This window comes from Gadus macrocephalus, chromosome 8, assembly GCF_031168955.1.
Source record: "Gadus macrocephalus chromosome 8, ASM3116895v1".
NCBI lineage: Eukaryota > Metazoa > Chordata > Actinopteri > Gadiformes > Gadidae > Gadus > Gadus macrocephalus.
This window is the reverse complement of record NC_082389.1, coordinates 7995858-8022965: the sequence shown is the minus strand read 5'-3', so window position 1 is coordinate 8022965 and position 27108 is coordinate 7995858. Positions and strand designations below refer to the sequence as shown.

Genomic DNA, 27108 nt, shown 5'->3' with positions numbered 1-27108 from the left:
TCTCTCAAAGACTCTGCTAGCCACCTCTCTCTCTCTCTCTCTCTCTCTCTCTCTCTCTCTCTCTCTCTCTCTCTCTCTCTCTCTCTCTCCGTCTCGCTCTCTCCTGATGGGATGGCTCAGTAATTGATACAGCCCCATGCTACAGCATGGGCTGTATCAATAAATATCCCTGCAGTCTGGATTTGTACATTTGATTAGCGATGAGTGAATTCATTTTATTTTTTTATCTCAATGAATCATAGTTTAGAACAACGGGCTAGAAATTAGTTATGTGTTATTTTTTAAAGTGGCGTTGTAATATATGTATATACTTATAAATTATAATATATGGCAGTGCAGCAAGTGATATCATGTGAAAAATGTAAATGTGTATATTTTATGTTTTCCATTGTGAGCCAAAGTTGTAATAAATGGTGAAGAAAAATAACTTGTCGGTGAACTTTCTGTACTCCTCGATGCCTCATTCAAAATTAATAGAGACTTAACTGAGACTTAGTGCTGTCCATGGATCACTTTGTAGCATTCTGATTCCAAAAAATTTAAAAACGTCTACTCTCTACTCTATTTTATTTACTTATAATCGTAGCATCAATATCTAAATATATATTATGCATTAGTGATTTTGATAAAGAACCTACAATTATAATGATTAGTACATTCGGAAATTATCGAATTACATAACATTGCTTATAGACGCCCTTTTTATTATTATATTATTGGTAATATGATAACTTGTAATCTGAGTGGCCATGTAAGAAGCGTCAAAGCTTGTAGAAGACACCTCATTATAAATGTGAGAGAGTGAGCCAGAGTGCATGGTTCCCCAGCAGAGGACATTGGGTCATCAGCCAGAAAGTGGCAGACCAGTGATGCTTGTGAACAGGGGCGTAGCCACGTGGGGGCCCTGGCCCCCATAGGTCAGAGGATGTCCACCCCGCTGCCCCCTCCCACGTCTGAGAAAATAAATAAATATTGTTTTAATTATTTTTATTTTAAGTCTTTGAGTGCTCTGAGTGCTGCAGTGCGTGGGTTTTAAAATATACGTTTTTGACAACCAAGTGCCACCCCAAATAAAAGACCCAGAGCTGGCCCCCCAATAAATAATGTCCTGGCTACGCCCCTGCTTGTGAAGGTACAATACATGGGTGGTTACCATTCAACAACTTCATGGCCCTGAACCACCCTCTCCCCGTGGGACATAGGGTTAAAGAGATTAAAAAGAAAAGCTTTCAAAGCAGAAAATAACTGAAAAGATTGAAAGAAAACCAATATTCAGGGCATGGCGTCACACGATGATATGATAAAAAAGAAACGTAGTCAATGTAACAAAAGCATTTAGTTTATCCCCAATTTCTGAATCACTCGCTAAATCTTGCAAACGCTTTGTTCGTTTGCTACAAAAAAAAACGACTGATCCGTAGTCACGAGATTATCTCACAACCCATCAATCTCCGGCCCTGATGAAAGCAGTCAGCTCATCAAACGGTCTATTTGCCCACTACAAAAACCCTGGCTCCGCACTGCAGTAACCTGAGCAGGGCCAAGGCGTTGGTCATACAGTGGCACCAAAGGGGGTGGATGGCACTCGGCATGATGCCGGACGACAGCCCTGCCTCTTTGTCAGAGGGGCGCCCATTCTCTGTAGAGAAAACGATGAAATGCTGCCATTATAATGGAATAACCAAAGGGCCCCAGGGCTGCTGGATACCTGATATGCCTCTTGGCCGCGCAGGTACTCTTTTGTCCTGGTATTTCATATCTGACATATCAACAGGGCCCCCGATGGCATTTTAATGTTGCGGCGGGCAATGGAGATGCTGCCTTGCTGGTTCGTGCACAGACATGGGGAATAAACAGACCATATTTTCGGCACAGCAGCTTGATGCCTATCAGGTACGTGTGATTGTGGGTGTGCATGCGTGCGTGTGTGTGTGTGTGTGTGTGTGTGTGTGTGTGTGTGTGTGTGTGTGTGTGTGTGTGTGTGTGCATGCGTCAGCCCTTGCTCAAACTTTGGTAATTGTCACGGCCTCTCCTTTTAGAAAGAGGAATTGTGCGGGCCGCTGAGTGAGACTTTGCTTGTGCCGGTCCTCTTTCACAGCGAGACCTACTTTAGTAAAGGAGAGAAGTCATGCTAGAGAAAGGTGCTGACACCTGTCAGATTCCCCCATCTGGCTTGATGGTTTACTGAGAACACAAGACCGGAGCCAACTGCTTAAGATGTCATGGATTTCGTATTTTGGTCATTCATCAAACCCCATTGAAGCAGATCTGGACGTGCTTGTTGACTATAAATTAAACAGGATTTTCTCTAAACAAACATATCTTTGAGATGAGGAGGTTGCTCAGAAGCAAGAAGTTTCTTAAGGTCAGAGGTAAACAGAAAGTTACCAGTGAAAGGATGATTGATACTTCAATGCAGCGTTTCTTTTGTTAAAAGACATCATTGAAAGGATTAATGTATGGTTATTTGTGTAAAGATTAAATACGTCAATTTAAAAGCATTTAAAAGTCTTACTGCCTTTGCAGGATTGCACATATTTTACAAGAAAAGAGATTCTCAGGTGAGTAACTGTATAGATTGTAAGGTGAATGTCTAACCATTGTGGTGGAAGATAATTGTTACATCTTAACCAAGTCATTATTCATCTTTGCTCAACCTAAATCAATTGTATATTTCCTTATTTGAATGAATCAAAGGTAATTTTAAACAATAATTTATTTTAATCAATGGTTTGTGTTTTTGCATTCACATTTACCCTGAATGCAAAAAAGCCATTGCATTCAGGGTAAATGTTACTGTTACTTTTTTACCCTAACAAAGTAAGAACAGAGTCTTACGCACCTTTCCAAAGGCTTTTCTCTCGCTATCGGGACTTGGCACCTCAGCTTGTTCCTCTTGACTACACGCACCAGCCAGATGTGAAGTTACCATATGAGTTGATTGGCAGCATGCCAGAGCTGAAGGTAGGCCCAGTAGCCCACACATACACACACACACACACACACTGCGCACACACACACACACACACACACACACACACACACACACACACACACACACACACACACACACACACTGCATACCTGCTATCCCCGTGTTGTCAATACATAATTAATGGGCAATTAATCGACAAAAGTATTTTGAAAGGATATATGTTACCCGACGCTTTCAAACTTAAAGTAAACCTTGATGTTTCTAAAAGGTGCGCTTATCGCGATAAGATAAACGATGGCCTGTGTCCTCACAAAACGAAGACAGTTAACCGCGTGAGGGAACAGGGGTCTCCTTGCCCCCATGGCCCACAGAGAGGATGAGGTGAGCCTGTAATGAGCAAGAGTCTGTTATTCAACCAGACACCAATCAAATGGACGATACAAATACTAACTCTACTCTGCTTGGGTCACCCATCTTAGTTTATATTGTAGAATTTTCATGATTCCTATTATAAAGCAGGATTTAAAGTCTGAGTGCATTAGACTATATCATGAATAATAGTGTACATATTGTACAGTATAAAAAAGCTGGCTAAATAATGAGGAGAGGGAAAAGACGCTGGGAGAACAAGTGAGGGTCACTCAGTAAAAGACAGGATCAGCACCTTGTTCCATGCCTTCAAACGAGGATTGGCTGCTGATTCAAATGTGGAATGAAACCAGCTTCTGAAAGCATGAGGTCAGTCCCCTCTCGTCTCCAGGATAACCCGTTCCGCCAGAGGATCGCCGAAGTGTTCTCGGAGGACGGCGAGGGGAACATGACCCTGGACGACTTCCTGGACATGTTCTCCGTCCTGAGCGAGATGGCCCCGCGCGACCTCAAGGCCTACTACGCCTTCAAAATCTACGGTGACTACGCCTGCTCCACGGGTCAACCAGGGAACCACCTCCTCAAAGGGGAGGACCGCGGAGGATGACTTCAGTCACGCAGTTCAAATGAAGTAGAACAATAAAATGCTTTATAGAGGGCCTCTGGCAGGCAAGCGAGACAGAAGAAAGAAAGACTAATAGAAACACAATCCCATAGATGACAGATAGACAGGTAGATAGGGAGACCGGTAGACCGATAAACCGATAGACAGATAGATACCCCTAAATGTAAATGGTAATAGATAGACAGATTGGCAATCTAATAGATATATAGATAAACAATCTAATCAGATAGATAGATAGATAGATAGATAGATAGATAGATAGATAGATAGATAGATAGATAGATAGATAGATAGATAGATAGATAGATAGATAGATAGATAGATAGATAGATAGATAGATAGATGGATAGATAGATCGATAGAGAATTAAATAGACATTTACAGACAGTCAAATCTGATAGATAAACAGATAATGCAAGTTTGCAGACAGACAGACTGATGTAGCTATAGATAGAGTTAGAGACGGTCAGACAGAGAGAGTGAGGGGTTACAGAGCTTTAAGCATGATCCAGGGAGTTATTAATGATTCATAGCGGCCATTATACAGGCAAACAGCTTGTGAAAGCCCCGCTTGCGCTGTGCACCAGTGTCCCCCCCCTAATTAAACAAAGCTGACAGATGAAGATATTGCAGGCACATAGCCCTAGTCATGGGTCAAAGGAAAGTTGCCATCTATTATTCAGCATCCATGGAAAAACAGTACGCACGCCATTGTTCGGGAAAATAATGCGAAATCCCTCAGAGAGTTCACAGTGGATCCCTGGAAGTCTAAAGCTCGATGTTGTCAGTGTGACGCATGTATTATGTACACTATCTGGTTTTATATCCGCTAAAATGGGATATAGTATATTATTTAAGGATTTGTTTCAGAACAAAGTGATTGTGGTGCTTGATCAATACAAAGGCAAAGAGGATAAAACAGAAAATTCACAGTGCCATCAGTTACACACTACAAATGAAAATGTAACAAACACACATGCGCACACACACAAGCACAAGCACACACACACACACACACACACACACACACACACACACACGGCAGTGTGCCAGTTCAAAGTACAATAAGAGAAAGAAACCCTACAAAATTATCCTTATTGACCTTTTCCTTCCCTCGCCTGCATTAAGATTTCAACAACGACGACTTCATCTGCAAGCTGGACCTGGTGAAGACCCTGAACAAGCTGACGCGCAACGAGCTGACAGAGGACGAGGTGAGGATGGTGTGTGAGAAGGTGATGGACGAGGCCGACATGGACAACGACGGCCGCCTCTCGCTGGAGGACTTCCAGCACGTCATCGTCCGAGCACCCGAGTTCCTCAGGTACAGACACACACCTCGATAGGATTTTTGTTACTTTTGGTCCGAAGTTAATAGTTATAGTGATTGATTAAAATGACCTAAGTGCTTATCGCTTTACGAGAGGAAGCATTGAGGTTTGAAACTTACTATCTATAACGGTCTGTAGAATAGTAATACTTTTTTTTTTTCATAAAAACAAATGAGAAAGATATTGGTTTACAATCTGTTTACATGAGAAAGAACCCAAGTTCTGAGTGAGAGGGAATTATATGTTATGAGGGAAATTATAAGAATTGTAATTGCAAACACGGTGTTTGGAATTAGTCTATGCTGGAGTTAGACAATTGATTAAGTTACAATATACAACGGCACATGATCAGGTGCCTGCTGTGGTGACGTGCTGAATGAATTTCACTTTGATACAAACTAAATGATAAAGAGTGGGCCTTGAACAGAGAAACAAATATGGATTTGATGAAGACATTCAATAACCCATCGAGCATGTATGTCCCCAGCACCTTCCACATAAGAATATGAAGACCAGGACCGTATGCGGCTCACAGACCAAAGCACACTGCAAGAAACAAATCAGTCGTTTCACTTCTCCTTCGCTTCTACATTGATGCATTTATTTTGCACTACTCAATGTTTTACAACGATATATATATATATATATATATATATATATACACTGTACATACATACACACACACACATATATAGATATACACACACAACCATGTTTTTATACAGCAGAATAATGCTGCGTGTTGCACTGAAAATGAACTCTTGCAAAAGAGCATCCAGTTTTCCAAAGCCTCACCTTTTCTCATAATATTTTGAGGTAGATGTGATGGCACAGACTGTTCTGCACCTTGTCATATATCAAGTGACTGGAACAATCCATCCAGTCATGGCTCATTAACTGACATTTTGGAAACTTCTACCAGAATACTCAAAAGAATAGAATAGAATAGTTCACATGGCCCCATCAAATTCACTGACCACACCATGCAGCTATTGAACCATGAACACTACCACAAACCAGGTTTAATTTTCAACAATCTTATTTTATTAATTCAAAAGTACACATCTACTAATAGTAGATCAATTTCCGTAAGTTTTACAAAGTACAGTACATTTTCAGGTAGGCTTATAGGATGTTCAAAATGTGGTAAATAAAACCGTTTCTCAAATTGCTTGTTATTCTTTGCCGGATTTAATGTAGCAATGAAAATGTGTCAGTAAAAAAAAAAAAAAAGGACTGTAAATAAAGGTTTGTCCACACAAATGTCACAAAAAAATAAAGAAATGAAACTCAAAAGATCCATTTTGCATGAAAATGCTGAACCAAGGGATTAAACCGGTGGTCCCTGTAAATTAAAGCTATTATAATGACATACAGCAGTGTCTCCACACAATTGAATGGTCTCTCTGTCCTTTCTCGAATAAGTGTTCACTTGACAGTTTGGGTTTCTATGACGGAGCCTGTCCCGTCCTCAATGAAAGGATAAACAACCCACCCTCTCGCCTTCAATATGTGGGCTAAAAGTGGAAAGTGGAAAGGAACAACATCATAACATTTTAGGTCCAAATTTCACAATGCATAGTTCAATCAAGAAGAAACAATTTAGTACGACGCCATTAAGACAAGTGGTTATGTTGAGGAATTAACAAGAACATCGTTGCAGACCAGCAAAAGCGCCTAAAGAAAAAAAAAAGTCTATACTTACAAAAGTAAATGGATGAGAAAGTCACCAATATGACATGATGGCTTTCATATTAATTGTTCACATACCAGCAGAGTAAATATATGAATCAGATAAAAAATACTTTATATGGCATATCTTCTACAAACAGTTTATATTTAGATATTGGGTGGTGCTATACAGTGTGGATGCTGTGCCACAAGTGCCACCTAGCTGTCAAACAAGTAAGTGAACACGATTAGACAGCGCTTACACTCAACATGGAATGAGAATCTTTTGTAATTTGAGTCCAACTTGGTTAGACAATCCAAGAGTATATAACGACTTAAGGAAACAGGTGAAGGCTGTTGAAACTCTATGCTTTCCTTATGCAAACACCTATACAAATAAAATCAACCAGTAGTGACAATGTTTGTCTCCTGCTCACAAGTAATAACCAACCAGCCTCCGACAAATAGAGGTTTGCCTTTGGGTGTTGTAGACTTCAAATGTTCGACTACCATAAACACAATTAACACAAGTCACAGAGTGTTCCTGTGGTTTTGATCAGCAGCAGAAGCATCACTCGCACCAACAGCATTCCAGGCAGACAAAGTAAACATGTGACCGTTCACTGCATCTTTACACCAAAAGCTTCTGATAAAAAAATGGACACTGAAAGTGGTTTCCGGAAGAAGTGAGTATACTATATACTTCTGGTATCTCATATATGGGGCTCTGCTGACCACAGTTAAAAACAGACAGCCGGGTGACTTGGTTTTAAAGTGTTTGTGGAGAACGATGAAAGTCTACAGCTCTACGGGTTAGCCTCCATCTGTGGTTCCCTAGACACGCGAAACAGACATTGCTGCGTTTGCCTCTTTCATAGATGATGCAGTCTTACTGCTCAGCTCAAATAGGCAGATCCTGCTTGGACTGATTAATAAATTGGGGACATCTTTCAAAATACCAGTACAGTGGTAAAAACTAAAGAAGCACGAAGCAGGTTTTCAAAAACGTGGAATATAATTTGTTAACAGGTTTGTCCAATCTACCATAGTCCAATGGATCCAAAACGTATTGCAGAACTATCACTTGGCACAGACTATACACAAAACAAGTTATTGGTAAAGTGCAAAGACGTGGGTGGGTGGGAGGGGATGGGGAAAAGGCTCATTCACAATACAGTGTGGCGGGGGAAGTTTGTAAGCAGAGAGGTCTGTATAAACCCGTGGTTTTATTCGCCGGTGTTGCAACCAGAGACTTCATATAGCTTGCCAAAACAATTAATCGCACAATAGATAATGACAACACTAAAGGTTTTAGGGCATGCTATCATTTATACTGCACACCACAATAATGTAGCACGCAATGATATTCAAGCACGCAAGAGGTTGGTGGCAATACTGACACGCGTACCTGTAGATACTTCTGTCTGACCTACGTGGTACATTAAGGAAGGGAGGATTTTTCTAATGCTTGGAATGTTGTTTTCAGTGAGCAAAACTAGTGAAATACTGGAATAAGGCTAGGTGTCATGTGACCTGTCAATTATTTTTTACACGCATTAACCATATTTTTATTGCATTCCCCCATGTTTGGTCCCATTCAACGGTTACAAGGAAATTACTGCAAACCAAAAGCATGAAAAAAGTGCTGAGGAAGCGAACAATAAGTCTTAAAACCCGCGGTCATTGTTGCAAGACTGCATTACTTTTGAAAGCGATTCACTACTTGAACAAGCCGATCAGTCTCTGGTTGACCCCACAAGAGGCAAGGGACGACCATTAAAAACAAGTTTCAACACGCTTGTAAATACCAATCCCAAAACCGTTGGGATTGATTCAACTCCACTGAACAACATTGGAAGAGCTGCTGTGATACTAGTTGGGAACCAAACGATGAACGTAGTACTACCGAAGGGACGGAAGAGTGTCTTTGCAATACAATATATTGGACTATTAATTTTTTTATAATCCTGCTCCTCAGGATTCAGTCACCCTCTGTCCTACAGAGGGGAGAAGGGGGGGCGACAGGAAGTGAGGAAGTGTGTATGAACAAAAAGGAAAAGATAAAGGATCCAACGACGGACGCCTTCAGCAGACAAGGACAAAAGAGAGAGAGAGGGAAACATGTCGATCCGCCTGCAGCTGAATGATACAGATTTCATGTGTGTCGACTTAGGAGAGGAAGGGAAACTGAAAGGGAGGGGGGGAGAGAGGGAGGCAGGAAGTGCTGAAAAGGAAGCACAGTCCGGTTGTGTCCAGTATCCTTAAAAAAAATAATAATACGGAGACCTTTGCCCCCTCAGAGCAGAGAGCAGCGGAAGAAGCTGGTCTTTTTTTGGGGCTCAGAGATCTTGACGCCGTGGCTGCCTCCCTGAGCCGTGTTGCCCTCCTGCAACAAGTGGGAGAAGAGAGGCATGCTCAGTGTGTTGCTAGGGACAGATACGGTCATCAGGGGTATTATTCACCATAATGGGGGCGGTAGGTAAGTAAATGGTAAGAAATATGAACAATTGCAGCTCTGCCAATTATTGTATGGGGGACAAAATGAATCATCCTGTAAAAAGCGTTTTGTGGTTATCCAGTGGCCGTTTAACACTCACACTTATAAGGATGCAATGGTACAGGTAGGGCAATGTTTCTAAACTTGTCAGAGAGCACTTCCTCCTTCATCACTAACCAAGTACAGGAAGGATATGAATCAGATAAAGACAAAACGGTTCTGCTCACCAATTTTGTGTCCATCTTTGACTTGATGTCTCTCGCAAGCGTCAAAAATGCCTTTTGAGAAAAGCAATAACACACGTGTTACAAAACAATATAAAACACCCAAGTTCGATTATTATGTGACAAAGACAATAATAGCGCCAACTCACATTTTCCACGTTTATGTTGGCCTTTGCACTGGTCTCCATGAACTTGATGCCATACTCCAGCGCCAACTGGAGAAGGAAGAACAACCAGTTACCTCTTAGGTCCACTAAGGTCCATCCAAAGACATACAATGTTTAGCATGTTAGGTCAACCACTCAACTACTGTTCCACAATGACAAACCAAAAAACTAATACATAAAAGCAATACCTCCAGGTTTATATTAACCTTGTTACCCGTGTCTCAAGTCATTGTCTGTGTATTGTCTTGGCCGTACATGTTTTATTTGTGAGGCTGGAGGTTTAAGTGAAGCCATTGTAACAGTAAATGCTCACCTTCTCTCCCCTCTCTTTGGATACTTGACGCTTGTCGTTGATGTCACACTTGTTTCCCAGTACCATCTTTTCAACGTCCGAGGATGCATGCTGAGGCGACAGAAAGGATTAATACAAATGAAAGGATACATGTTGGCTTCCCATTATGTATGGTTTAATCTGGTAAGCCTAGTCAGGAAGTATTTTTTGGTAGAACACACCTCCTCGATGTTCCTTATCCAATTTTTGATGTTTTCAAATGATTTTTCGTTGGTTATGTCGTAGACCAGCATGATGCCCTGGAAAGGAAAAAATACTTTAAATACAATATATAAGAAGGTACTAGCGCAGGCTGGGCACTGCCTTACTAGTATGTGTCATTGTCAACATAGTGAAACAGGAACAGAAATAACATGACAAAATTGACCAAATGAATTAGGCTGTGCGGATTACACGCAGAAATGAATAGTAGGTGTCCATTTTTTGTCATAAAATCAGAAGTTAACATTGCTGATTAAAAGAGAACAAGTCAGACTATTATCAAAAACATTGCGTGTGTAAAGATGAGGCTATATGATCAAAGTGACATGTCCGCGTGGGGAGGGTTTGCTCGGGTAGAGTCTGCAGGTTTCAAAGGAGGTGACCCAGAACTTGAAGAGCTGCAGACGCCTACCATTGCTCCTCTGTAGTAGGCGGTGGTGATGGTTCGGAAACGCTCCTGACCAGCGGTGTCCCTGGAAATGATCAAGATCACTTTAGTTAAGACATGTAAACCATCCAGATATTGATCTCCAACAGTTCCTATCAAAACACCAATGCCTTTACGTGGTACAATGGGGATAACTTACCATATTTGTAACTTGATCTTCTTCCCGTCTAGTTCTATCGTTCTTATTTTGAAGTCAATTCCTGAAAAGACGAAAAAGCAGAGAAACTAACGTCACCAGTTTACTCTCCATGAAACGGTATGAATACTGCGTCTTTAACACTGCACAAACACTGAAAACGTGGTTAGTGCTTTATTTGGGACGTGCCTGTGTGGTGCGATCCTAAACAATATAGAGAGCAACACAACTAACGGATATGTGAGGTTGTACATGACGATGCTAGCTAGCAGTTAGCTACCGGCCACTCATGTGGACGGAGGGGAAGGCTAACGGCTATCTAGTTACACCGCGATACAGCAGACCAGATAACAAATAAAATAAATCACATACAAGTTACGTGTTGATCGCATACACACGATAAGCGGTTCAAACTATCTTGACAGACGGCTTAAGCGACAGTGGTTGAACCCAAATCGTCTGGCGTCCGCCAGCAAGTAGACATACCCAATGTGACTTGTGTTGTCAACACAAGACACAATAACCCGTGCAGAAGAAGACAATCGTACCTATGGTGGAAATAAACGTGGAGTTAAAGGCATCTTCTGAGAACCTGAATAACACACAGGTCTTTCCGACACCGGAGTCCCCGATTAACAGTAATTTAAACAAATAGTCATATGTCTTCGCCATACTTGATATTGCGGAAATCCCGCCCGGCAAAACAGAGCAAGCGAAACTGAATATAAGGAAATGACGCCCCCTGTCAAGTGGGCTCTGGACGTCACCGGGCCCAGCCCATAGAGTGGCGAAGTCACGCCCCTTCCGGTAGGGCTCATGGGACCTATGAGATCGAAAAATATGAATGGGTGTCAATGGAGAGAAAATAATTATTTTCTGGTCCCAGTCTTTATATGCCCTGGATTACACATATGATGTTTGTGGATTTAAATGATAATTTTTCATGCAAAGAAAACTAAAAATGAAGTTTGATAATTTTAGGTTTTATGTGAGGCCGCTTTGTGAACTACAGCTCTTCGCTGCTCTCGACGCATATGATATACGTCACCACACCCGCCCTTGGAACTCGGCACAGAGATGGCGATCTCTCTGCCCCACTTCACCGCTTTTTCCAAGGGGAGGATAAAAGCATCGAAAGAGGTGAAAACCATTATAAATCGGGGCACGTGCAGAGTTTCAGTTATGCCGATGGGAAGATTGTCGGTCTTCTCCACGCAGGGAGCGTGACGTCACATACGAGCCGTGTAGTCTTTCTCGTTGTGTTTTCTCTACAGCCTTTATCTGAACAATTGCACAATAAACGGTCGAACTCTTTGCATGAAAAATTATCCTTTAAATCCACAAACAACATATGTGTAATCCAGGGCATATAAAGACCGGGACCAGAAAATAATTATTTTCTCTCCATTGACACCCATTCATATTTTTCGATCTCATAGGTCCCATGAGCCCTACCGGAAGGGGCGTGACTTCGCCACTCTATTGTCCTGTAGTTAACGGGTTAAAGTTTAAATCAAAGGGCCTTATTTGTGGATTTTTTACTCATGAATTTTATTATTAGTTAATGATTCGTTTATTTATAGCGCAGTAAAAAATATTAATCTAGTATGTAACTGTGTATGTATTAAATGTGTATGTAATAACATTAATTATCCAGGAGGTGGCAGTAACTTACTCTTAGAATAAAAAACGAACTAAAAAACAACTTGCACAGGGTTTGGTTATGTTTTGTTTTTTGGTAGCCAATCCCAGGCATCATGGGAAGAGCCTGGACCAAAGGCGGGGGCCTAGACTCATGGCCGATCAGTGTTCTTTCTGATTAGCTCTTAATTGAGATCACCTGTCACGCACCCCTTTATTAAAGGTGAACGCAATGGGTTTGGTTTACTTTTCGCATCGGCCTGTGTCAATCGAGGTTGAGTTTAATGAGGGTTGAAAGTTTTCGATCTAGATTGCAGATCACTATTGTCACTTTATACAAACTGAAAGTATGCGTTGTTGTGTGTTTGTTTTTGTGGGCATTTGACTGAACAGCCCAGACAAATATTGCTACCAACATGGCACTTCGAAACAGACCACCGCAGTGAGTAAAAGTTATTTTCCTTTATTAATTGTTGACGTTTTTGGGCTGTCTCCTCAGACACAAGCCATCAGTATCTCTGCTCTTTGCACCTTGACATGCATGTCGCCGCTGTTTGTTAACCTAGCTTTGCTGATTTGTATCTTGTGATGTGTGTGTGTTTTTCTTAACAGGTGTTAGATGACTGACAAGATCTATGGGGGGGCCCCCTTTGGGCCCCCCCATACCAACTTAGTCTTCAAAGGAATCTAGTGCCATGGGACTCCAGTGTCTTCAAAACATCCTCGGAATACATGTGTATGAATGGTCCACCGAAGGGTTGATCTGGAAGCCACCACGGTCCACGCAGTAATCTGCTGAGTGGGCCGTAGTGGCTTCCAGAGCCATCTTTCGGTCTTGGTCAGGATTTGTTACAGCTGCCCTTCAATGTAGCAGGCTACGGGTTTCTGAAGAAGCCTGCTTTACGTAGCATTGGAGTACAAATATTGTGCAAAATGCTCATGTAATTGCACTAGCACTAGTAACCTGTAGATTAGCTTAGTTTAACGTCATTCCGTGCTGTCTCTGTCAAATGTGTGGCTTACTTTAAGTCCACAAGGCCCTCTTGTAAACCACGTTGGAACACCCCTGGACAAGGTGATTAGTCACTGGGTGTGTGCTAAAGTTTTGTTCCATTTTTCACTAGTTGGTTAAGGTTTGGTAGAATTGTTTGGATGCTAGCGACGTGATGGCGTATGTACAAGAGCCTACCGTGGCCAGGCCACAGTTGCGACGGTCACGGCCAGATGGCCTAGTGTGAGTGCAACCTTGATTGCATTTGTATACTGTTTACCATTGGATGTTTATGCAATTTGGCTTAATTCATCCGCAGTAAAGCTGCATTTGACTATTCCACGGTTGTTTTGTACAGGCTTTCAATTGACCATGTTGACTAGTTTGTGGGAAGTATTTATTTTTTTTTACCCTTGCTTACAATCCAACGGTTGTGACCACTTATGCAACTGGGCTGTGAACCTTGCAATTCTAGTTGCATATTTGTACACGCAAGCTTGTCCATTTCTATCGCCGTCACTAACACTAGCTTCAGCATTTCCTTGTAGGCCATTAGCTGACTTGTGTATTGGAGCGATGATTTGGGTATTTTAAGATGCTTGAAAACCTAAAATAAAGCAAAATGCGTGTCTGGTGTGCAAGAGCCAATTTGTTGGCTTGCAGTAGTCGAGGAGTTGCCGTAGGTCGTAAGCCATCTGGAGGTTGTGGCAATGGAGGCTTGTGGTAGATCTGCCATCCAAGAAAGGTTAATTCTTCTGAAGCATGATTAATAGTTTAGTAAATTGAATCTATTCATATAGAACTATAAAATCCAAGACTGCAGCCAGTAACTTGGATCGCAATATGTGGAAAGTATTAGTCTTCATTTGTAACAACAGAATAATTAACATGACTAACTGGGTTTGTTCCATTTTCTAACTAGGGGGACTTGAGGGGGACTTACTTTGCCCAACAGATTTGATGGCATGACTACAGGGTGACAAAGACAATATATAATATATAATAATTTGGTCATGCTGCAAATTTACTTTTTGTAGTTGCTCCATATTTAGTTCTTTGACAGTTTCACCTGCTAGAAAAGTCTATTCAAATCGGCTAAATATAATGAACTAAATTAATAGCCATGAAATGTTGTCACTCATACTAATGGCAAATACCCTCTTTCAGTTCAACACTGATGTCTCTCTAGGCTTGAGGGAGAGCTCACAAGTAAATTACACGAATGTCCTGGAGCAATTGGGAATACACTTTTATTTAGTCTACCTGACCAGGGACATCTTTGAACTATAGGTCACCTAACCCAAACTTTTCACTCTTGTTAGGTTGTCATTTTCTCTTGTTTTAACCCGAAAGGGCTGAAATATCAACATTTCAGGTATTCTGTTTGGATAATGTGCAAAACTTGTGGCTTCACTAATAAAAAAAATTAACGAATGTATTTTTCTTAATGTGGTTAAACTATTTAAAGATTTGTATGCAAAATATTTCTGCTCAATTTGTGGTCAATGAAACTCTGAAATTTTTTAATTTGATAAAACACAACTATGGGTAAAGGTATTTGCTTTGGGCATCTTTTGATATTTTTTAGAATCTAGCTCCATTGCCGTTAAATGGTGTCTCCCAGTACTGCAAAGTGCTTCCACAAGTTTAAAAAAGAATGGGCAGAAAAGGAACTGCCAACTAAATCTATTTAACATGGGTAGAAAGTTTCCATGGAAGCTCTTGGCTGCTGGTTCCCAACACAGCTCCACTGTTAGCCTGTGACCTTGCGTTTAACTTTTTTCAACTTTTGGTGACTTTCACAAAAGAGAAATGAACTGGTTAATACAATAAACAAGACATTTCATGGTACCATTTTGAACTGTTTGTGGATATTGCATTAAATCCATATGCTTGAAACTTTTCAATAATGCATATCAACGAAACAATGGAATGAAATAAATAGTTCAAGCAATTTGTGGGACTTGGCTGCTTTTACATTATTACTCATTTTGGGGGTTATTTCAGTCTCTCCAACCTGCAGGTCGTGCAAAGAATCATGTGAATGGGAATATTCTATAAATGTCTTGATCATCTTTCGTCTCAACACTTCTGCTGCAGCCGCTGTTGAAGCGTATGAGTCCTTTGAGACCCCCTTTGATGAAAGGGGTTCTCAAATGTTGACCCTCAGTCACCTATTGCATCACTTCCTTTAGGGCTTCGGCCTCCTAATTGATCATTATAGTATAATTGAATGCCCTCTTTCATATATATATATATGATACCTCCACCACTGGGAAGTGGCAACAATTCTCCAAATCCATATGGGGGGACGCTTGTGGACAGTAGGGGTGTATACTCGACATAAATAGGAAGCAAACTCATCTCACAAATGAGTAATGACATCTCACAAATATTTATTGAATAAATTGTTTCAATTTATAATAATCCAAAATCCGTTGGCTTTTTGTCCAGGCCCCCAGGATAGGCCCATACTTCCGCAATCCACCAGTGCTCAGAGGCCAAGCCTGGTATTGCAGCTGTTTAAGCTGGCTGTGGACGGGGTTCCGTCATTTCATGTGGCCCAGAAGTAGATATCGCCGTCCACTCCAATAATAATAATAATAATAATACATTTAATTTAGAGGCGCCTTTCAAGACACCCAAGGTCACCTTACATAGCATATAGTCATCATTCAAAACTATGTAAAACAGACTAGGAATAAAAGGAAAACAGGTTAAACATGAATAATAATAATTAATAACACTCAAAGACGCCTAAAGTGAAGGGGGGACCTCACTAACCACCACCACCAATACAAGTGGGGAACAGGATTGTGTCTCCGCAAAAAATGTCTGGATATCAATCAAAGGCTCATAATTATATTTCTACCCTGTTCTAAAAAAATTTACGTTTTTTCTTTTCAAAACGCCTCCTCAAGCGTTTTATTAGCAGTTTATGTTGGGTGGGCAGCTGAAAGGAGTCGTACTGAAACAAACGGCTCCTTGCTATGGACCTATTTTGAAGTGCACGGCTCCATTAACTTCCGAATTAAATCAAATTCCGAATTAACTTCCATTAACTCCATTAACTTCCAAAGTCTGAGATTTGTCCTTTTACTTAACATGAATGGCGTTGAACACGGATATATAACACACATATCATTGAAATAGCTGTAACAGGCACGGACGTATTGATTACCTGAATGATTATGGGAGACCTACGTAATTTTCATAATATTGTTAATTGTCTGATATTAACATTTCAGTTGCGTTGGTAGGTATTTCATTTTCATTTGCTTGTTCAGTATGACAGGGTTATGGTTAGCTATGTATGACAGTTGACAATGTTGGTGTATTACAATTCATTATTTGGGTAGGCTACTCCAACTTCGTTGCTGGTCGATATGTAAACATTTACTTTTATATAAATTATTGATTGCATTTTTCGTAAATAGTTAGTTGGAAGGAATCTGTTTCTTAAGCAATAACATTGAACTGAATTTTTTAGGCCTACATACGTTTACTATGTTACTATGGTATTATATGGAGCAATCTTACATATTTATGGAGTTCTGATGTTACCCATGATGTTACCCTGCGCCACTGAGCAGTTTTGTATAGGAATGAATGGGCGGCCATTTTCCAGTCTGTGGTCCATCCTTTATTATGTCCATGGCCTAGACTTGTCTTCCTGATGTACAAATTTAATCTGCTAGATCGAACGATAGTTGCAACAAGGCCAACAAACGGTAGCTATTTACCAATCACGACCCAAAGATATCTAACAGACTGGTTCTTATCATGACAAATCTGAAGTTGTGGTGTGCGGGGTCTGACTGGGATGAGATTCATCTGAAGTGGCACGCCTTAATCCAGAATGAGATATCTGAGAGAAACTCATTTATTTAAAACTGTTATGGTTCCCCTATGCGCCCAATAGAGGGCAGTGTTGGTTTATTAACAGGCAGCTTGATACTAATACATCCAAACGTTAACATAAATCATAAAGCATATCTTAATGATGCAGTGCATCGAACAATTTCACATTGTCTTATATTATCCTAAAAATAACTTTTTGTACGAGGAAGAAAAATCTAGATTGTATCTATCGTTATATTACGATATATACACCAAAACAAATATATCCCAAAAAGCCCACACAATGCGTACAATTTGTGCATTGTTTGCCCAATATTCCGCAGGTGTGCAGCCTCACCCAACCCATGATTTCAATCAGTATGACTCAGGCTGTGTGAGGCTGCTGAAACCAACCATCAAAAACACACCAAAAACACACAATCCACAGAGAGGGAAAGAAAGCATGGCTTTGCTCTACAAGAGCAACCTTGTCATGAAATCAAATTAGAAAATTGAACACACAAATAACAGCAAGAATACAAACTGCGGTCCCTGAAGAACAAAGAGGTGTGTACACACACACACACACACACACACACACACACACACACACAGACTATCTTTCTCTCTCTCTCTCTCAGTAGTACTGGCTAGATCAGACCTCTGCCTTGTGCATACTGAGAAACTGAAAGAGAATGGACACAATAGGGCAGCCGGCCAGTGAATTCAGATAACATTTTTGATGAACAGTACACGTTTAATTAATTTGGCACTAGAAGAGGCTAAAGCTTTAGCCAAGTTCAGGATACCAAAGGATACTTTCACTTCCTTTTGTGCGTACTGTCTTAGGGGCGGTAGAATATAAACAAAAGATGACATCTTCAAGCAGAAATGTTTGTAAATGGTGTAAGGGGAATGACGTTGATAGTGGACACTCCAGTTGCGTAGGAGCTCCTAAATAAGGGCTTCCTGCTTTTGTATAAAGATTTATTTCAAGAGTTTCACTATTGCCATGGTGGTTCCTTCTATTGATGCAAGATTTCCTTTCAGTCGGCACTGGGTGTCCCAAGTGTCATCCTGCTTCGAGCTAGGTTTAGCTCCCAAGAGCAGGAATGATTGGAGAAAGAGGAATTATTTGTTTTATTTTACCTACTTTTAATTTGTCTACATGGAAATCAGACTTCTTTCTGACGCTGCATAATCACAGATATTGAACTCGTCTTGGGTCATTAAATAAAATGGCATTTATTCAGAGACACAGAACCAAGTAGTTATTCAGTATTAAAGCAGTAGATAAACAATCTGCTCAATGTAAGAAGATAATGTTAACTTACTTAAGAATGTATACATCGTAGTTGTCAAAGTCCTTTAAAAGCATTATTGTGTGCATTACTAATCTTACATTGATATAGCATTGTCAATTTCCTTTCTTTATTCAACAGAGGTTGCCTTTGCATGTGTTCATGAAATGCATCCAGTCATCAAAAATACACACCGGATGGAAAGAATTATCAGTTTTATTTGTGCCAAGAGTTTTGTTTACAACACAATTTCTATAGCACTGAAACTGAAATTGACCCAGACAAATAAAAAATAAAAAAGGGTTGGGGAGGGGGTGGGAGGTTCGTGAAGGGCGGTTGCATAACCTCTCACTACTAGGCATAGAATAGTAGAAACCCAATTACACCTAATAGTTAAAATTTGCTTTTTAAAATTCAGTATGAGGGACTGTTTCTGAGTTCTCTTTTTCTTTGCTTTGTTGACATTTTACAAACTGTTCAGCTCCTGGAGTGTTTGGTCCAGGACTTTGTGAGTCTCTGCGTTCTGCTCCATTTCAGCTCTTAGGTTCTCTGAAAAATGTATTTGACCAAACAATAATCAACCACTGCTCATGTAAAAAATACGATATTCCTTTCAACAACAATTTTCTATTGCTTATTAAACATTTACTACAATTTACTAAACAATGCAAATTAAGGTAAATGTAAATGCTCACAATTCAAATGCTAAGCTAGCTACTAGCTTGACCACTACCAAGACTGCAAGAGAACATTAAGCAGAATGCTAGCAGATTGAGAACAGAAAAGAGAGAACCAAAGACTGAGTAAAATAGAAACTTTATTGAGCTTCAGTTGAAAGAATCAAAGAGGTTAACAAAAACTAAGTGAGAACAAAAGAAGAGATTAAGACATTGATGGAGAAGGAAGAAAAGGGGGGAAAAGACTCAGAAGATGGCAAGCTAACCGAAAGTCTACATGGTGTTCATGTCATTGAGGGCATTATCCAGTTCCTCGCTGATCGCCTTGTATCTCAACTTCTGAGTGTACAGTTCGTCTGAAAGGCCAAAGGTCGGCAGACGAGTAGAGGAGAAGCAGATGGTGCATAGACAAAGGGAATGCCGAAAACGAGGCGCACAGTCAGAGAAGAAGAAGAAGGAATGAAAACAGGGAAAGTTAAGGAACACCAGTAAAAGATAAATTCAAAAATGGTCAAAGAGTGTAAGTAACTGCAGGAATAATAAAAGATAGAAGATTGAAATCAGGGAAGTAAATAAAAGCGTACCTTCTAGGTCATCTATGCTCTTTTCCAGTTTGGTCACCGTTCTTTCTGAAAACTCTGCGCGAGTTTCGGCCTTGGAAAGGAATAACATCAAACCCCATTAATTACTATTCAGAGGTGTAGCTAGATTTTATTTTATTTTTTATGGATTCTGAACATGTGATTACCTCCTTAAGTTTGTCACTCAGGACCTTGATCTCCTCCTCATATTTGTCCTCTTTACTTGAATACTATAGTGGAACAGAAAGAAAAAAATCAGTTTGCTTGTTTTAACGTGCATGGAACTTCGCATTGCAGAATATTATCTCTGAATCTAAGACACTGGTTGGAGTTATGAACCACACCTCTTTGCTAGATAATAAACTCCTGGTGAGTCTTCATTTACGATGTCTTGTCATAAACATACATCAGAATGTGTGTTTATGTGAAACTGTACATTTCAAACCAGCCTGGGAGTGTAGTAAAGCTGGGATAAATGAAATGAGGAAAAAACAAACGTACCTTGTCAGACTGTGCCTCTAGAGATTTCAGATCGTTGGTAGAGGTCTTGAGTGCCTCTTCCAGATCACCACACTTGCTGTAGAAATGTAAAAAGAATAACATGTTATAATACAACAAGCTACGGTTATCTCAGTTGGAAAGAAGGCTAACGCTCCACAGCATTATTACACATGTCACTCTGTGTCAAGGACAACCTTGGTAAGTTCACAAAAAAACATGTCATTGGTGCTTACAGTTCAGACACTTCTGCACGCTCCTCTGCTCTCTCCAGCTCCCCCTCAAGGATGACCAGTTTACGGGCCACCTAAAAGATCACACATAGATGGTTATTAACCGCAACGTCTCCGCCGGCCTGTACATTGACTCGTTTCCCACTGGAGACCAACTAGACACAAATCATTTTTCTTTAGTCGGTACCTCTTCATATTTGCGGTCGGCCTCCTCAGCGATGTGTTTGGCTTCTTTGAGTTGCATCTCCTGGATCTCCATTCTCTCCTCGTCCTTCATGGCTCTGTTCTCGATGACCTTCATCGCTCTGTGGATGAGACGCAGAACATCAGCCCCACATGTCAAGACCTTCATCCGGGTTCATTGGAGGTCAGGGGTTTTACACTAACACAACCCTTGGTGAATGCTTGCCATCAATATAGGCATTCATTTCACATTTTTAATTCAACTTATTTCTGAGGAATTTATATATGAACTTGAATAGTTTATCTTATTAATGCATATACCATGCCAATACCTATCCTACATATTTCATAAAAAACAAATACAAACAAATATATAAAATAAATACAGTACATATTGATCAATGAAAATAACTTAATCCTTAAAAATACTTAAATCCTCTTCAAACTTTTTTTCCTCCACATCTAATCCACCGAACAAACACTGCCATCAGAGATGTCTTTAACTGTCACCTTTCGCTCTCGTCGGCAGCCTTCTCGGCTTCCTCTAGTTTCTGCAGGGCAGTGGCCAGCCTCTCCTGGGCCCGGTCCAACTCTTCCTCGACCAGCTGGATCCTGCGGTTCAGAGAGGCTACATCCCCTTCGGCCTAGGAGCACAAAGAGGGAGGTCAGAGGTCACCCTAAAGGTTTAGTGCGGCCAACCACACCCTCCCTCACCACCCTTTCTTAACGCTGAACAATGCCCCCATGAGAGATCTATCATACATGATGTTACTCCTCTAATTATAAGTGGGAGGTTGCATTAAGGCATTGAAGTTCAAATAGTTAAGTGAATTTCAATTTACAAAGAATCCCTTTTCTTTTTCAACTTTTAACTTTTTTTTCCTCTGTTGTTGATTAGGAAAGGGCAGAACTAAGGAACAACCCTAACCATATAATTGTTAAATAAACAATCTAAGTGCAAACTCTTTTTCCCGGAGTATGAGGCAAAAGGCAGTGTGTTGTTGGGTGATTGCGAATTGTCCAACAGCTTCCTGTGAGACCTAGTACCACGTCTGCTCTTCCTGTGTGTAGCCGAAAAGGAAGGAGGATGGGAGCTCCCTTTTTTTCTTTACTCCGGCGACATTACAATGAAAGGCAAAGCCTGCGCTCTGACTCACAAGAGTGAACGTATCCAAAGTATCCAAAAACCCCAAAGCATGAAAGCATTACAACATTTAGAAATACTCAAGTTCCATATTCTCCCCAAACAACAAATTATGTCTTGTTTAAAGTTGGATTGAGTGGGCTTGTCGATCTCAGAAGATTCAGGGAGGCTACGCCGAGAAAAGTCATTGTATGACTCCTGAGGGCGCAGCAGCATAGCCTACCTGTCCAGACTTGAACCGATAGTCTGTGCAACTATTGTATATCGTTCCCTTAAGAAACACCGTGAAATGGAAAGTGTCCAGTAAAAACATCAAAAGTGATAAATGCCGAATTATCTCACGTTTTCGCGTAGTTCTACTTCTGTTTCCAACTCCTTTTGTAAAACCAAGGCACGATCTTCTGCATCGTCCGCCTGCTGCTGAAGAGCCTGGATTTTCTTCTTCACACCCTCCATATTAGCCAAACTTTGGTTGAAGAACGTTGAAAAAACTGCCCTTGTTGGATCTTTTCGTTAAATATCGATATGGAGGTGTCTATACTTTTGAGATAATGCTAACTATATCATCCGCTTAGCGCCAAAGTTGCGCCCTACTATTTCGTCAGAGGAAATTTTTGTCAGGGAGGAATTCAAGGAAGTGGGAGTTTTCAGGAAATTTATGGCCAGATCCTCCAATCGTGAAAGAAGCTTCGCTTAAATGACATCATAGCGACGGGGGAAGGCTTCTAACTTTTTTTTTTACCCTCAGAAGAGGTGTGTACTGGTTTGACTCCACTATTGTGGACTTATATGGCAAGGTGTAATGTGTTGCTTTGTCTTCATCGTAATATGTCGGCTATGCGTGAAGAAGTGAATGAACATGAGTCATAGGAATCCTTATCGAATGTGGGTGCAGTAGGCTAAGCATCCGTTATTAAGTTGGTGTTACAGTCCTATGACTCCTAGTAATTTTGGTTTGTGTGCGTGAGAGGTATATAGATAGAGAGAGAGATAGAGAGAGAGATAGAGAGAGAGAGAGAGAGAGAGAGAGAGAGAGAGAGAGAGAGAGAGAGAGAGAGAGAGAGAGAGAGAGAGAGAGAGAGAGAGAGAGAGAGAGAGAGAGAGAGAGAGAGAGAGAGAGAGAGAGAGAGAGAGAGAGAGAGAGAGAGAGAGACGCTGACACAGAAATCCAAAAGTCCAAAGGTTAGCACTCCTGTGTTGGTTTCCTGGGTTGTTTCAGAATGACTCTCTTTAACAGCAGCTGTAGAATTTTAACTGGTTGGAATGTAAATTGATCAAATTGCATATGTGACCTGTAGCCGGTGGGCGGCGACATTCTTGGGCCCCTAGCGTGTACATAGAATAAATGGACCAATGGAGAATCTGCCCCCGTGCCAGCACACATCCATCTGCACTGCCATATTAGATACACCTGGATTGTCGTGTAACCTTTTTGGCAGGGATAAGGGATGCACATCATAAATAAATAAAATAGGTCGTAGGTCTCTTCCTTCGGTTTGTGTGCAGTTTGCTTCGGGACACATGGGTAATCTGAGACTGCGATTGTTTCTAAACTGACCTTTGACCCGTGGACCCGTGTCTGAACTGACATAGTTGGATTCATTAGACACCTTTAATTTGACTCAAATACTGAAATGTAGTTGTTATTAAAGTATTATTTTTTTAACATGCTAAAAGTTATCTAGATTGAGGATGGGGAAAAGCAATAGAATTTGAATGAACATTGTAACTAGCGCTCTAAACACTTAATTTAATATTGTTTGCTTCCCTCAGAATCTCTGTGTCCCTGGAAGGCAAATGATCTTGCTCCAAGGGACAGTCGTCGCGTTGAGCTCCTTATTAATGAATTACTAGCACCTGGATTTACCAGTTTCACAACAAACAAACATCTGTAGGCCTACCGCAAGGAACATAGAAACCTGTATTATTCACTGTCTGGGACTTCAATCAAAACAAATGATTAATACACGACTTTAACCAAATGTATGGTGGTTCATGACTGTACTTCCGATGAGTCTGAATAGCTGTAACGTCATGGTTGGAAGGCCACTATAGAACATACAGTATTATTCCTGGTGGGAAAAAGTCCAGTGCATTGATTTCATTACACACAAGAGTATGGGCATTTGTGTTTGCTTAGGCCACATTCCTGGCATTCTTGGGCGGCTAGAGGCTAGCCATGCTTTGTCTCTGGCTGCTGTTTGAGGCAATTGCTCTGCCATTGGATGCATGCAAGTCCATCAATAAGTCAATGCAGTGGTGGTAAAAGTGCCTTTTAACTTGTACTTTTATGATAGGTTTACAATAAGATGCTAAGATCAGAACTAGAGAGAGATGTCCCCCATTAAACGCGTAACTCAAGTAAGGGTGTTGAAATCCTTGATGTATAATACATGATACATGAGTATCAAAAGTAGTAGCACTTGTTAATCCTTGTTACTTCATATGTTTACGTGAAGACACATGCATCAGTAGTGTATGGTCCTGTTTGTTCAAGAAAATAGTGTTATAGGCTTTGTTAGTGATTTCAGTAGGTCTATGTATATAATTGTATGATACAGCTTCTTTTTTTATGAAACCTACTCATTTACATAATTTGGAATGGAAAAATACCATTCCCTCAATAGTCTCCACAAATATGGCATTACTTTATTATTTAAAATGTGTATTTATTGTGTACAATTGTGTTAATAGTCTGCGGCATGAATGTTAACTATCTGATATGAAGGACAGACATATGGAGTTGAACCGTAAGGGATTAGGAAAGGGGCAGGATAGTATCTGCTCTTTGGTTTTCTAATCCTAGCCATCCCAAACCCAAGTCAAATGTGTTTGATTGTTGATGCCTTTCATCTGGAATGTTTTAAAAGTATTGTTATTTCTTAGTAACTTTAGTAGATTTGTTGATAAAATAATGTAATGCCATCAGCTAAACCTAAAAAATATTGGAATTCTCATTTTATTGTACAGGCCACTATTGGTTTAAATAGCGAGATAGTTAATGAACAACAACAATGACTACTAAACTATAAACTATTGACACACATCATTTGTTTAAGGCAAATTTTGAGACCTGTGGGGCCCTTCCAAGGCAGAGGCCCAATAGTCCAATCACAGCACTGGGGGGGTTGGTTTAAGCACTGAATTGGAAATAAAATGACCCAATGGACCTTTTGACCTTTGGTCACACTGTACATTAGTTCCTGTACACCGCTTATGTATTTGACCTGGTCTGTTCACATTGTGTGTGTTTGTCTCTGTGTGTGTGTATGTGTGTGTGTGGGTGCATTTACATCTGCAGCCTTCTTCTCTGACAGCTCCAGTTTCTCCTGGGCGTCCTTCAGGGCCTCGGAGTACTTGTCCAGCTCATCCTCCGTCCCCTTCAGCTTCTTCTGCATGGCCAGAAGCTCATCCTCCAGCTGGCACAGAGAAAATAAACAACACACAGAAGGATGAGACCATAGGAACCTACAGGAACCCCTGCATGTATGGTGCTGTTGGGGCAGAACTAGCCGCCTACTGGTATTGTATTTATTTCAAGACAGGGAGAGTTCACAATAAGACATTCATCTTGTACAGCAAGAGAATATGCATTGTGCCAGGTTCTAGCAGATTGCTTTTTTCCACCTGTAGTCCCTGGCCTGATAGTATAGTGGTCTCGCAGAGCCGGCATTTCCGTCCGGTAAGTCTGCGACAGAGAGTTGATTAACTGTGTCAAGAACTGCCTAATTTTCTTGAAGAAGAAGTCTTGATTGACATGCAAGCACATCCTATCACGGACAATGCGTACGCCAGGAACAGTACCTTGATAATGGGAGAAACAGACGTTGATAATGGGATTAAAGAACATTTCTCAGCGGCCTACTGGTGGATGAATAAAGTGATGGATGTCACTACCCAGACAGACCAGATACAGCTGGTTTACGCCAGAGCTATGTCTGCATTTCTGTGAAGGACGATACTGGTATCTGGAGTTTCTTCATGGCGGCACGACTTGACTTGCACTTCCATGTACTCGTGTTCAGGGCGAGTCACACCGTTACTCACACGGAAGAGGCTGAGACTTGTTTCATAGTGCTAGCGAGTCACTCTCAAAGCTTTGCAGGGAATGACTCACAACTGACAGCTGTTTACAGGAGACATTTGAATGTTCGCTGCTACATTGTTTATTTGATGATCCTAACTAGTAGTTAGTGTGAGGTAAGTCTTTTAATCCACTCTCAGAGGCTGTTATGATCAGGGACGTGTCAAACAAGCCCTGTTTCCCTTTTGTTTATGCTGGCTTCTGAAACCCTGTTGCTCTCCTTAGTATGTGCGGTGACGCTAAGACTCACTGGGTTAGCCTGCATATGTTTTCAGTAGCCGTGGGTTCTGTCAGGCATCATGGTCGGCTGTTGACTCTCATCCCGTCCAGCGAGGTCAAGAATAGCAGAGCGAGCATCCCTTAGTGCAAGGCTGGACCTCGCCATGCCACCCAAAGCAAACCCAAAGTCCCAACATGTACTCCTCAGATTTCACGCTGACCATCTCTTGGCCTCTGAGATCATCGCAACTTACAACTGTCACACTGTCACCCCAACAGACACACACACACACACACACACACACACACACACACACACACACGCACTCTGTCCACGCCAACGCCCATCCCTTCCCACCCCCCTCGCATCCCCCTTTGCGCCATGTTGACCTTTATTTAGACACCTCGGGCCTCACTTCTCGTCTCCGGGGGCTCTGTTTTGTAGCTCTCAAGGGCCAAAAATTAAAAAGGATCGCCAGAGCATCGCTATCATTAAGGCGGCCCTTGGAGTACTAAACTGTCTTAAGTTTCACAACCCCCCCCCCCCCCCCCCAATCCACCTGCCCCCCAACATGCATAAACACACACATACACACACACGCACGCCCACCTCCTCAACCCTTTATTCCCCTGACGGCCCCTAAATACGGAGACGATGACACTTAAGAGTGTCCGGTTGAGGCATTCTCTCGCTTCACTATGGAACAGTTTGTATTTCCTCCTGTGGTCCAGATAAGGGGTAACCCGGCACCCCCTTTGG

The 27108-nt window shown here is 41.2% G+C and overlaps 3 protein-coding genes across 6 annotated transcripts in view; 1 reads left to right on the top strand and 2 right to left on the bottom strand.

The window, feature by feature from the left end:
* The first annotated feature begins 1766 nt into the window (after positions 1–1766).
* Positions 1767–7200, top strand: cib3 (calcium and integrin binding family member 3). Its single transcript, XM_060058581.1, has 6 exons — positions 1767–1893; positions 2527–2561; positions 2853–2964; positions 3696–3843; positions 5058–5253; positions 5748–7200. Exons 1-6 carry the CDS (start codon positions 1843–1845, stop codon positions 5767–5769), a joined length of 564 nt encoding a protein of 187 aa, XP_059914564.1. The 5' UTR covers positions 1767–1842; the 3' UTR covers positions 5770–7200.
* LOC132462819 (ras-related protein Rab-8A-like) lies at positions 6282–11684 on the bottom strand. Its single transcript, XM_060058580.1, has 8 exons — positions 11505–11684; positions 10960–11020; positions 10785–10845; positions 10333–10410; positions 10133–10222; positions 9802–9867; positions 9656–9706; positions 6282–9317 (listed from the first exon to the last, which is right to left on the bottom strand). Exons 1-8 carry the CDS (start codon positions 11626–11628, stop codon positions 9228–9230), a joined length of 621 nt encoding a protein of 206 aa, XP_059914563.1. The 5' UTR covers positions 11629–11684; the 3' UTR covers positions 6282–9227.
* A 6965-nt stretch (positions 11685–18649) lies between these two features.
* Positions 18650–27108, bottom strand: part of LOC132462818 (tropomyosin alpha-1 chain-like) — a 9572-nt gene continuing 1113 nt past the window's right edge. Inside the window, exons 2-9 of one of the 4 annotated variants that reach the window (XM_060058575.1) lie at positions 25339–25464; positions 21412–21545; positions 20906–21023; positions 20722–20792; positions 20489–20564; positions 20155–20217; positions 19991–20060; positions 18650–19278 (exon numbers count right to left, since the gene is read on the bottom strand). In XM_060058575.1, the coding sequence (XP_059914558.1) occupies positions 19196–19278; positions 19991–20060; positions 20155–20217; positions 20489–20564; positions 20722–20792; positions 20906–21023; positions 21412–21545; positions 25339–25464 (741 nt within the window). In that variant the 3' untranslated portion in view covers positions 18650–19195. Of the gene's footprint in view, positions 19279–19528; positions 19763–19990; positions 20061–20154; positions 20218–20488; positions 20565–20721; positions 20793–20905; positions 21024–21411; positions 21546–22387; positions 22689–25338; positions 25465–27108 lie in introns of those variants that run through there. The other 3 variants (XM_060058578.1, XM_060058576.1, XM_060058579.1) reach the window with 3 other exon arrangements.